At 42.3% G+C, this 11,524-nt stretch overlaps 1 protein-coding gene across 1 annotated transcript in view; it reads left to right on the top strand.

Annotated features, from left to right (window-relative positions):
• Positions 1-11,524, top strand: part of OSMR (oncostatin M receptor) — a 57,401-nt gene that overhangs the window by 6,920 nt on the left and 38,957 nt on the right. The window contains exon 2 of the mRNA XM_082837408.1: positions 8,494-8,579. Within this exon, the coding sequence (XP_082693534.1) occupies positions 8,507-8,579 (73 nt within the window). The 5' untranslated portion in view covers positions 8,494-8,506. The remainder of the gene's footprint in view (positions 1-8,493; positions 8,580-11,524) is intronic.

Genomic DNA, 11,524 nt, shown 5'->3' with positions numbered 1-11,524 from the left:
TGCAGGTCTGAGCCCTGTGAAAGGGGATAGGGAAGAAGAAGGATCGGCAAGGAAGAGCTTCCAGCTACAGTGCAGCTCTGAGAAAGTTCCAGCCAGTGATGGGGAGGCTTTGATCAAAGGTTGTCTATTAGAGGAGCCCCGTGTCGAGTGGAGAAGACTTGGTTTGATATTTAATGGGAGCAGCCAGGGGGGACTGTGGGCTTGGGTGTGAATGTGCAGTGGATCCAAAGGTGTGGCAGTGGAGGCTGTCAGGAAGCTATGCAGTAGGTTCCTGCGAAGGGAGCTCTGAGTGGCATAGCTGTACGGTTGCCACACTTCTCTTCTAGAGGTGGTTTTCTGCACACGCTCTTCTGAAACTTGCTTTTTCTTTCAATATTTTTTGGACATTCTTCCATGTCAACACATGATTCTAGCTCATCCTTTTTAACAGCTTGATAATATTCTTCTGTAGAAATGCACCATAATTAAATTTTCTACTTTCTTTGGATGGATATTTAGATTGTTTTAATTTTTTTCCTCAATAAAAAACAATGTTACAATGAACAGAGGACAAGATCCCAGAAATAGTATTTCTGCCTCAAAGATAATGCATACTAAAATTTTAATAGATATTGCCAAATTGACCTTGTTAAAGTTGTGCTTTTTGACCATCGGTGAGTAGCAGTGCCTACTTTTTCAAACTCTTACCAGTGCTAGGTATTAAGACCTTTTTAAGCTTTGCCAATTGGACACCACACAGACACACACAGAGATATACACAGCTACTGCTTTAATTTGTATGTATTTAATTATTAGTGATAGTGTCCAGTTTTTCTTTTTTCTCTTTTTGGTTATTGATATTTCTTTTCTGTGAATTACATAATCGTGTTATTTGCCAGTTTTTCTATAGAGTTTCTTGTCTTTTTCTTACTGAGTTCTAAGATCTCTATATATATTAGGGATAGTAACCTTTTGACATATGTATTGAAACAGTTGTTCCCAGTTTGGTTTTGGACCTATTATATTACCAAAAATTTTCAATATTCATTTGATTGGTATAGCAGTCTTTACCTTTTTTTGCTTCCGGTTTCGTATCATGCTTGGACAGATTATACAAATATTCACCTGTGTTTTATTCTAGTAATCTTTTTCTTCCATTTTTACTGAGATATAATTGACATACAACACTGTGTAAGTTTCGGGTGTACACATAATGATTTAACTTACATACATCATGAAGTGATGATTACGGTAAGTTTAGTGAACATCCATCATCTCATATAAATACATAATTAAAGAAATAGAGAAAATATCTTCCTTGTGATGAAAACTCTTAGGATTTACTCTCTTAATAACTCTCATATGTAACGTACATCACCATTAATTATCTTTATCATGCTGCACATTACATCCCTCATATTTATTTGTCTCAGAACTAGAAGTTTGTACCTTTTGCCTGCCTTCCTCCAATTCCCCCTCCCCCTACTCCCTGCCTCTGGTAGCTACAAATCTGATCTCTTTTTCTAATAGTTTGTTTTTGAAGTGTAATCGACCTACAACATTATGTTAGTTCCTAATACACAACATGGTGATTCAGTATTTCTATACATTTCCAGTGATCGCCATAAGTCTAGTCATCTGTCACCATACAAAGATATTACATAATTATTGACTATATTCCCCACACTGTACATTTCATACCTGTGACTCATTTATTTTGTAATTGAAAGTTTATATACCTTAATCTCCCTCCCCTATCTCTCTCCTCCCCCCAACCCCGCCCCTCTGGCAACCACCTATTTGTTCTCTCTATCTACAACTTTGTTTCTGTTTAGTTATATTTGTTCATTTATTATAGTTTTTAGATTCCACATTATAGGTGAAATTACGTGGTATTTGTCTTTCTCTCTCTGACTTATTTCACTAATCATAATAACCTTTAGGTCCATTCATGTTGTTGCAAATGCCAAGATTGAATTCTTTTTTATGGCTAAGTAATATTCCATTGTGTACATATGCCACATCTTCTTTATCCATTTATCTTTTGATGGGCACATGGGTTGCTTCCATATCTTGACTGTTGTAAATAATGCTGCAATGAACATAGGGGTGCATGTATCTTTTAAAATTAGTGTTTTCATTTGTTTCAGATAAATACCCAGAAGTGGAATTACTGGATCATATGGAGTTCTATTTTTAATTTTTTGAGGAACCTCCAAACTGTTTTCCATAGTGGCTGCACCAATTTACATTCCCATCAACAATGCAAGAGGGTTCCCTTTTCTTCACATCCTTGTCAGCATTTGCTATTTGTTGTATTTTGATGGTAGCCGTTCTGACAGGTGTGAGGTGATAACTCACTGTGGTTTTGGTTTGCATTTCCCCGATAATTAGTGACGTTGAGCATCTTTTCATGTGCCTGTTGGCCATCCGTATGTCTTCTTTGGAAAAATGTCTGTTCAGGCCCTCTGACCATTTTTTAATTGGGTTGTTTGTTTTTTTGATGTTGAGTTTTATTATGAGTTCTCTGTTTATTCTAGTAAAGCTAATGGTCTTGCATTTACATCTTTGTTCATCTGGATTTTATTTTGTTGAAGGAAATGAAGCAGTAGCAATAACGATCAAATTAACATTAATTGGATTTACTGTGTGTATGTTCTCATAATCTTATTTGATCCTCATGGCAATCCTATGAGGTAGGTTATTTATTCTCATTTTACAGAAAAGAAAATCGAAGCCTAGATGGTTTAAGTAACTTGTCTATAGTCATATAGTTATTAAGTGCCAGGGGGCGATTAGACCCTAAGTAGTCTTATGTCAGAGCAGCTGTACATAACTGTTACAGCTTCCTTTTCCCATACGTGTCTGGGTTGGTACATTGTTCCAGTACCATTTGGGTGAATAATGTATCTTTTCTCAAATGAAGTATCACCTTTAGCATTTACTAAATGCCTACATATTCTTTGGGTCCAGAATATTCCTTGGATCCAGGTTTTCCAGTTCTTTCTTTGACTTCACATACAACTTAGAGACTCAACTTTACTCTTATCTGGAATCACAGATTCCAAGAATCATTAACTAAACATTGCTTAAAAAAAGAAGATGAGCTGTGAGTCAATTCAGTCTCATAAATCAGGATTGACCTTACAAAACTAGTAGAAACACTTAAGTGGGTAGGTTTAGAGGGCGGGGAAGAAGTGCTTGAACCTTGCGCGTGCCTCCGAGTGATGGATACTTAAGGAGGAAGGGGTGGTGGAATTGGGGTGAAACCTTGTGGGTAATCAATCCTATGCTGTAACGGTGGAGGCCCTTTCAAAGGGGCTCCGAAAGACAAATGGCAGGGCTCTTAAAAAAAAAAAAAGAACAGAACCTGGAAGATGTGGGCATCCTCCATGAAGTGGCATGCAACTCTTTGTACTGCCACATAGAGCTCTTTCACAAGGTACACACACAGATCCCGTGTCCTACTTGAACAGCTTCTTCTTTAAAATAGTATTTGCATATGACATCATTGGGGCACCCAGCCAATTTTGAAGAGTTTGGAAACACACCCATGTTCTTGGGAAGCAAGTGATCGATTAAGCTGCTTCCCATGGGGATTATTTGCGGTGGGGAAACTTCTCAGGAATAAATATTTCAGTAATGACAGAACAAGAAGTACTGGTGAAGAGGGGCAGATTTTTCAAAACCTGTGTTTTCATTACACATGTAGTTTTTATTACACATGTAGTAGATATTTGAATATCCCTCAAGTGTAGTATTACACATGAGGGATATTCAAAGGCATCTTCTTTTTGCAAAGAGACAAGATTTGAATGAGAAGTTCTACGAAAGGAGTGGGTAATTTTTCTTTCCTTTCCTCCCTTTTTCCTCCAGAGAAGGAATGTCAATGAAAGACTATGAATTCGGCAACATTTGGCAACAGAAAATGTAGAAGGGCCTGAAAAAGAATCTATTTTAATTAAAATAAAATTGAGGGCTTCCCTGGTGGCGCAGTGGTTGAGAGTCCGCCTGCCGATGCGGGGGACACGGGTTCGTGCCCTGGTCCGGGAAGATCCCACATGCCGCGGAGCGGCTGGGCCCGTGAGCCATGGCCGCTGAGCCTGCGCGTCCGCAGCCTGTGCTCCGCAACGGGAGAGGCCACAACAGTGAGAGGCCCGCGTACCGCCAAAATAAATAAATAAATAAATAAAAAATAAAATTGAAAGCAAGGAAGAGAGAATGCAAGAAAATTGGTACAAGTTTTTGTTCGTTTACTGGATATTGACTGGGTAGCAACTGCGTTCTGGTACTGTGACAGACGTGGGGAGTAAGATGTAGACCTGTCCTCAAGCAGCTCATAGTCTGGGTAGGAAAAATGGAGATCTGAAAAATAAAAATCAAGAACAGATTTTGTCTGGATTTGTTAATCCCATAATCCTAATAACAGATACAAACTACTATATATAAAATAGATAAGCAACAAGGAATTACTGTGTAGCATAGGGAACTATATTCAATATCTTGTAATAACCTATAATAGAAAATAGTCTCTCTCTATATATATACACACACACACACACACACATAAACTTACCGTATGCCTGAAACTAACAAAATATTGTAAATCAACTGTACTTCTTCTTTTCTTTTTGGCCGCACTGTGCACCTTGTGGGAATCTTAGTTTGCCGACCAGGGATTGAACCTGGGCCCCGGCAGTGAGAGTGCTGAGTCCTAACCACTGGACCGCCAGGGAATTCCCTCAACTATACCTCAATTTTAAAACACTGGGGGAAATTTTTTTTAAAAAGAGAGAGAACAGATTTGGGAAAGGACCATGTCATGCGGATGGGGCAGGAAAGTATTTTTCCTTTCTGAATTCTGCCACGTCGTACTTCCCAGACTTCCTTTTCTTACTGGAAAGTGGACGTGGCAATGCGCCTTGCTCATGGTCGTGGAGAGAGAAAGCTGTTGAATGAACGGGAGAGCTGGGTAGCCTCTCTCGGGTCAGAAGCAGAGCTTCGGAGGAAAAACCAAACCCTGCCTGGTGCACCCTGAGCGCCTGTAGGGGAACGTGCCAAGCAGCCGCCTGATGCTGAGGGACTCACCGGCCCTCATTCTTGAGGTGATGGGGGAAAGCCTGGCCTCATCTTGGATTTTCATTTTGATCTGCATAAGGGGGAGTACTGTAGGGTGTAGAGCACCCCAGAGCTATGTGCTCGGACCTCTTTCTCTTTTCTGTCTGTACGCCCTCTTGGAGATCTTTCAGTCCTGTGGCTTTAAATACTATTTGTATGCACCAAGCATGCCTGGAGTTATACCCCCAGCCACGACCCCTCCCATGGCCCCTCCACATGATGTATCCAGCTAGCTACTTGACATCTCCACTTGGATATCAAGTGAGCATTTCAAATTGAGATGTCGCAGGTTGGGTCCTTGATACAGCCCACTAAATCATTCTTCTGCTTCTCCGTGAATGGTGATTCCATTTTCCCAGGGACTCAGGCCAAAATTCTTGGAGCCATCCACGATGTCTCACTTTGTCACCACCCCGCACACCCTGCCAGCTCTATCTTTAAAATCTCTCCCATTTCATTACCGTTCCCATGGCCACTGCCGTGCCCCCCGCCGGGTCTAAGCCAGCATCAGTCTCCCCTGGACTATGGCCGTGACCTCCACCTGCACTGCCTCATGCTACTCTTGCCCCCTTCAATGTCTTCAATACAGGGTCCTTCCTGTACAACATAAGGTAGACCGTGTTACTCCCTTGTTTAAAACTACCCAGTGGCTCCCATCTCAGAGTAGAAGCCGACGTCTCTAAAGCGTTTTCCCTGTCTGCTCTGCCTCGCCGCATGCCCTGTGATTGCCCCGGTCGCTCACCTCCTCGCCCGTGCCAACACCCGGCTCCGTGTTGTTCCTTGACTGTATGCCCAGCGCTCTGCCACCTCAGGATCTCTGCACAGGTCACTCCCTCACCTCCAGGCTTTTCACTCTGTTACCGGGGGTCTCACAGGGAAATAGCTGATGCACTCAGCGTCCGATAACTCGAGGAGGATTGACGTAGGAGGCGTGGAGGGGAACCACGTGGGCTGTGTAGCAGTCACCTGGGGCTTGGAAGAAGCTGGCCCAGAGCCCTTGGTGTCTGTGTTTTTCCAGCAGCATCAGGCTCTGTGCCTACAGGAAATCTATTCATAGGGCTTTTCCCAAAGTGGGTTCCACAGGGGTCTCTGGGAGGTTCTCCCATCTGCTGACTCTTGTTCTGCAGGTTTTGATGAACTGTTTTGATTTTAGGATTTCAGACAAGGCTAGGACTCGTAGTCCTTCTGCAAAAGGTCCTGAGGTGGTCTGGAGCCTGAAGTGTCGGGATGGTGGCTGCCCGGTCACAACACTGGAAATAAGCACTTTGCTCTGGGCAGGCAGTGACCACTGGGTCACGGCTACCACCTGTCCAGCATGTGTAAAACCACGCCCATCAGAACTGATGAAAGGAGAACCAGGAAGTCTAAGTGGCTGCTGGAATGAAGGTCCTCAGCTTCACAACCTGCCGTGTGTGAGATGGTGGGAAAGGGCAGGGCTTCAGACAGGATTGTCCTGGTGATTCTCAAAGACTGTCCTGAGATACTCAGACCTTAGAAGTACATCCCTTGTAAATACTCTTATCTTTCAGTTTTGTTATATGACAACTTGTATTCTTTAGTTTCTGGTTACCTTTAATTGGTAGGCGGCCTCTAACTTCTAGTTTTAAGTTTCTCTGCCCCGTGACTTGTTTAATTTTTGTGACATGTAAAATATTTGATTTACTAAAACTCCGCCTTTTTACAAACATCTTAAATAGCCCTTTCGTGCAGAGGACACGAGGCAGCGTGCATCTCACCCCCGGAATCACCTGCTTTTTTTTTTTTTTTAATTGGGGTATAGTTGTTTTACAATGTTGTGTTAGTTTCTACTATACAGCGAAGTGAATCAGCCATATGTACACATATATCCCCTCTGTTTTGGATTTCCTGGAATCACCTGCTTTTGAATTGCAGGGATGAGCTCTCCTCATGGTGCTGGCTCCTGTGTTCCTTGGGTGACGTAAGTGCCAGGAGGATGGGACCCTGTGCCGTAGACCAGGATGGGATGGATATTTGAATGAACAGTGAGTGTCAGACACTTCACTGTGCCATTTTCCTTTGCCTCCCCTTTGGTTCTCAGCAGAAGATCTTTTCTCTTGAGTCAGTTTTCCCCCCGCTCTGATATGCAATTGTAATAGGAACCTATCTGAAGTTGCCAGTAGAGACTTCAGTGCGGTATGGTTGACCTGTTGCCAAAAATTGAAGTAGTAGAAAGCAGTGCTTAAAGAATCAGGAAGTAAAGCTGTCACTTGAAGACTTGTGCTCCTACGTAAGCAGGTTTGATCACCGCAAAGTAATTGAATGGTTTGGTTTACCCTCTTCCTGTCTTCACTGTCGTCCCCATTTCTTGTAAAATGCCATTTAAAGGAAATAAATGGAGGGTGTGGGCAGTGAAAATGAATGATCTGGTTCATGGAATTTTGAGCTTTTGATGAAGCCCAAGGGGACTAGATGGGGGCAAAAGATGACTTTGAATTTGTCTTTGCTTCTCTCCATGATAAGTCAGAGTTTGAAGTAGAAAAGTGAAATTCAGTACTTCCCCTGACTAAACGTTTCTTATGAAATGAACATATTAGCCTCCTTGAGGCCATCCAGGCTTATTCTGTGTGCCCTCGGATTGTCCAATGGTCTGAGGACCTGATGAGTCAGTGAAGCTCTTTGACCTGTAGTTCACAACCCTATTCTAAGACAAGGAAAACCGGAACTTATCTTGAACAATGAAACTCTGCCTGTCTTCGTCGGTGCCAAGTGCTCATTTCTCTCAGGTGACATTTTAAGGAGGGAGACAGGGCAGAGTGGCGATGACTCCCCCATGAGGAATTCATTCAGATGTAGCTCTTCTGAGACTGTGACCGTTTTTTTAATATTTAACTTTTGTTTCTCTGCTTTATCTTTCTTCACCAACCTTTGCTGGGTTTGAAGACATTGGTGGATCGTTATCTATTGCCACAGACTCAGTGGCACATCTGGGAACAGCTGCTCTGGGCTGGGGCGTGGCCGGCTGCTGGCTGACCGAGGCTGGCCCCTGCTGGAGCCACTCTGGGGCTCCGCTCTGCCTCAGGTTTCTTGTCCTCCTCCTGGGTCTAACAGAATAGCCCAGAAATGCTCTTTTCATGCCAAAGGTGGAAACACAAAAGAGCAAACAGAAATACATAAAGTCTCTTGAGGCCTAGGCTCCAAGCGGGCATACCATCACTTCTGCCTCATTTACGGGCCAAAGCAAGTCAGATGGAGCAGGGAGATTGCCTCACTGTGGGGTGAGGGGGGACTCCAAATTCACAGTGACGGGGGTATGGACATGAGGGGGAGAGAAGAGCGGGAACCTTAATGCCATCGTCTTCCGCAGTTGGTTCAAAGAAACTTGGTCCCAGCTAAAATTAAATAAAATTTCCCTTCTTTGCAGTTTATCTTTTTCAGAAAACCAGAACCTATGGCTCTCTTTGCAGTTTTTCAGACAACATTCCTCTTGCCATTGCTGTCCTTGAGAACTTACGAAAGTGAAGGTAAGAAGTGGAAAGAACAGTAAAAAAAAAAAAAAAAAAATCACCTAGGGGAAAAAAACAAGGTGACAGGTACTTTGGAGAAAAATCAACAGGTCATTTTTCTTTGAAAATTACTTGTAATTGGTAAGTAGCAGTGATTACCTTAGTCATGAGCTTCCTCATCTTGATGGCTCATTTTAGTAAGCTATACCTTAACCTTCATTTCCCGGTCAGTGGAGTAAACTATGCCTTAACCTTGATTTCCCGGTCAGTGGAGTAAGCTATACCTTAACCTTGATTTCCCGCTCCGTGGAGTAAGCTATACCTTAACCTTCATTTCCCGGTCAATGGTAACTTGTCAGTGAATCTAATCCCAGAGAATGTCATGATCAATATATGGTCCATGGCCATTGCCAGAGGAGTTCCTTCTAAACTTGCTGGGTAGAGATGGGTTATGTGTCCAGTGTCGGCTGCAAGGTTAGAGCAAGTTGGGCTGTGCCACAACTGCGTTCGTTGAGAGGCTGTTACCTGCAAGATAATATGCTAAGTGCTGAAATGCTGTTTATGGGTAAAGAAATAGTATTTGTCTCTTAGCTACTCGCACAGCGAAGGTATTTGGCCATAAATCAACTTTGTAAATAAAGTCAGTAAGAATTCAACACCATTAAAATGTTTATGTGTATTTTATCACTTTGAGCCAGTTTGAAGACAGATTCAAACTTGAGAGAGTTTCTATGGGTTTATAAAGTTTGTGTTGCCTTTACCTGTATTTTATAAAGCTTTACCTTTTCCTCTTTCTGCATTTATTCTTTGCTGTATACTCCCTTTGTAACAGAGGGTACAGGCATATGCTCTTAGTAATTACTCACACAATTCCTGTCCATGGATTCATGAAAATGATGTTTGCAAGAAATGTCCATAGAAGTTATCCATTTCCCTTGAAACTCTGTGATAAGCTATTTGGAAATAAAAGGAAAATTTTGTTCTGATAAGAGCTCAATTCTCCGTCTGATATTCTTGAGGTCTGGGTTTAGTTTTTTATGAGGTTCAGGGCACATGAGAAGGTGCTACTTTTATGGGTTCTTAAAAATCACAGTTTGATTGTTGGTTTCTTCCATAATCTGGAGCTGAAAGGTGGAAATTAGGAGGACTCCTCTTTTGTAGTATTGATACCCCTCACTCCATCGATCTTACTTGCTAGGCATGACACACTGGGGCTGAGTGGGTGGTCTGTACCATAAGAATGTCTAGGCTCAGTTAGAGCTCCTGATTCCCAGACAGACCCAGGGCCCCAACTCCAGGCTCTCCAGAGAAGCCAGGTGTTTAACCCAGGTGTTTAACCCTAAGCTTTTGGCCCAGCTCACTTCCTTAGTGAAGTCTCCATATCTGATCTGACAACTGTTTACTGTGAGCCTTCTACTTACAAGGGACTCTGCTCTCAGGGCAAGCTCTGTTGCTCACCCTTTCAGCTTCCTTTATTTAGATCCGACTTGCATTTACCTGTTTTTCTCTCCACCAGTCTTTGTTTCTGCTTCCAGCTTTCTCAGCTAAGCATACCCGCTTTGCGAAGTGATCCTGCTTTGTCCTCACCCTAACTGCTTGGATTTCTTGTCTCGATTTCTGCTGCATCTGACCCAGTACCTACTAAATGTCCACTCACACCACTGGGCTTCTCACTCAATCACTCAGCCAGGCTCAGGCCTGAGACTCCCTTTCAGGTAACCTAGCTTCTCCTGTCCAATGAGACAGAGCCCAGGCTCACTTCCTGTCGGCCCTGGGCTCACTCTCCATCAGCCAGAGATCATGACTAGCATTTGGATGTATTTTCTTCCAGTCTCTTGTGCGCATGTTTGCACAGACAGAGAAAGAGATATAAATGTGTAGGGTTTTTTTAATAGAGGTAAAATTATACTATATGTACACTGGGAGTATTTATACTATACATACTTTAATAAGTGTATATAGTATAAAGTTTATATATAAAGTATACTTGTTGAAGTATAACTAGTGTAAAGTATACATACTTATTACAGTATATATAGTATAAAGTATATATATTATATGTAATATAAATATATATACTAGGAAGTTATACTATATATACTTATTAAAGTGTATACAGGTAAATTATTAAACAAGTGAAGTATATATACTTTAATAAGTTTACTTTTGTATATACTTATCAAAATAATTAATACAATATATGACGAGAGTTTTTACCTTTGATGTTAAAAGTTTTTCTAGAAATAACATATTTAATGGCTGCATGGTATCCCATCTTACGAATGGGCCATGGTTTATTTCCTTAAAGAGTGTTGTTGGGACCAGACAGAGAAACAGGTTGGGGAAAATAGGAGGACAGTCTGTGACTAGAGCTAGGTCTGTCTGATTCCAAGCCTGCCCTTTTTTGGCCACACGCCGGTACAGCGTTATAAATTAAAGAGTTGGGCCAAGAGCCCTGGGTTCTGGTTGGGTTGTGTGGCCTTGGGAAAGTCACTCCCCTTTTCTTAGTTTCAATTTCCTCATCCTCAATTTCCTTTATCTCTCTGACTTTCCCTTGGCACTTCCTGCTATTTCCCAAGGATGTTCTAAATTGCTTTCCACCCAGTTATTTCTGACTGCTGTCTCTCGAGTGCCTGAGTCACTCAACACTCACCAAGAGCATGTGTCAATATAAAGAATTCCCCTTTTGTCTAAAGCATCATATGGCAGCCTTCTAGAGCTTCCAGAAGTAAAGTTGATACTTGTAGGTGACTCACTCATTCAGCAACCAGCCATGGAGTGTCTATACCGTGAGAGGTACGTTACGGTCTTGGTTCCAGTGTGCTGAGTAAGACTCAGTCCCACCTGTTTCCAGCTCACAGTCTGTGGAGAGACAAACACAAAACAGGCTATGACAGCACGCTGAGATCAGGGCTCACACGCTGGGTGGGAAAAGCAGCCCTGGGGAGAAGAGAGTGCCAGGA

The sequence above is a fragment of the Leucopleurus acutus genome (genome assembly GCF_964270905.1).
Source record: "Leucopleurus acutus genome assembly, chromosome: 3".
Classification (NCBI taxonomy): domain Eukaryota; kingdom Metazoa; phylum Chordata; class Mammalia; order Artiodactyla; family Delphinidae; genus Leucopleurus; species Leucopleurus acutus.
Note: the sequence above shows the minus strand (reverse complement) of the source record. Positions and strands in the feature narration are given on the sequence as shown.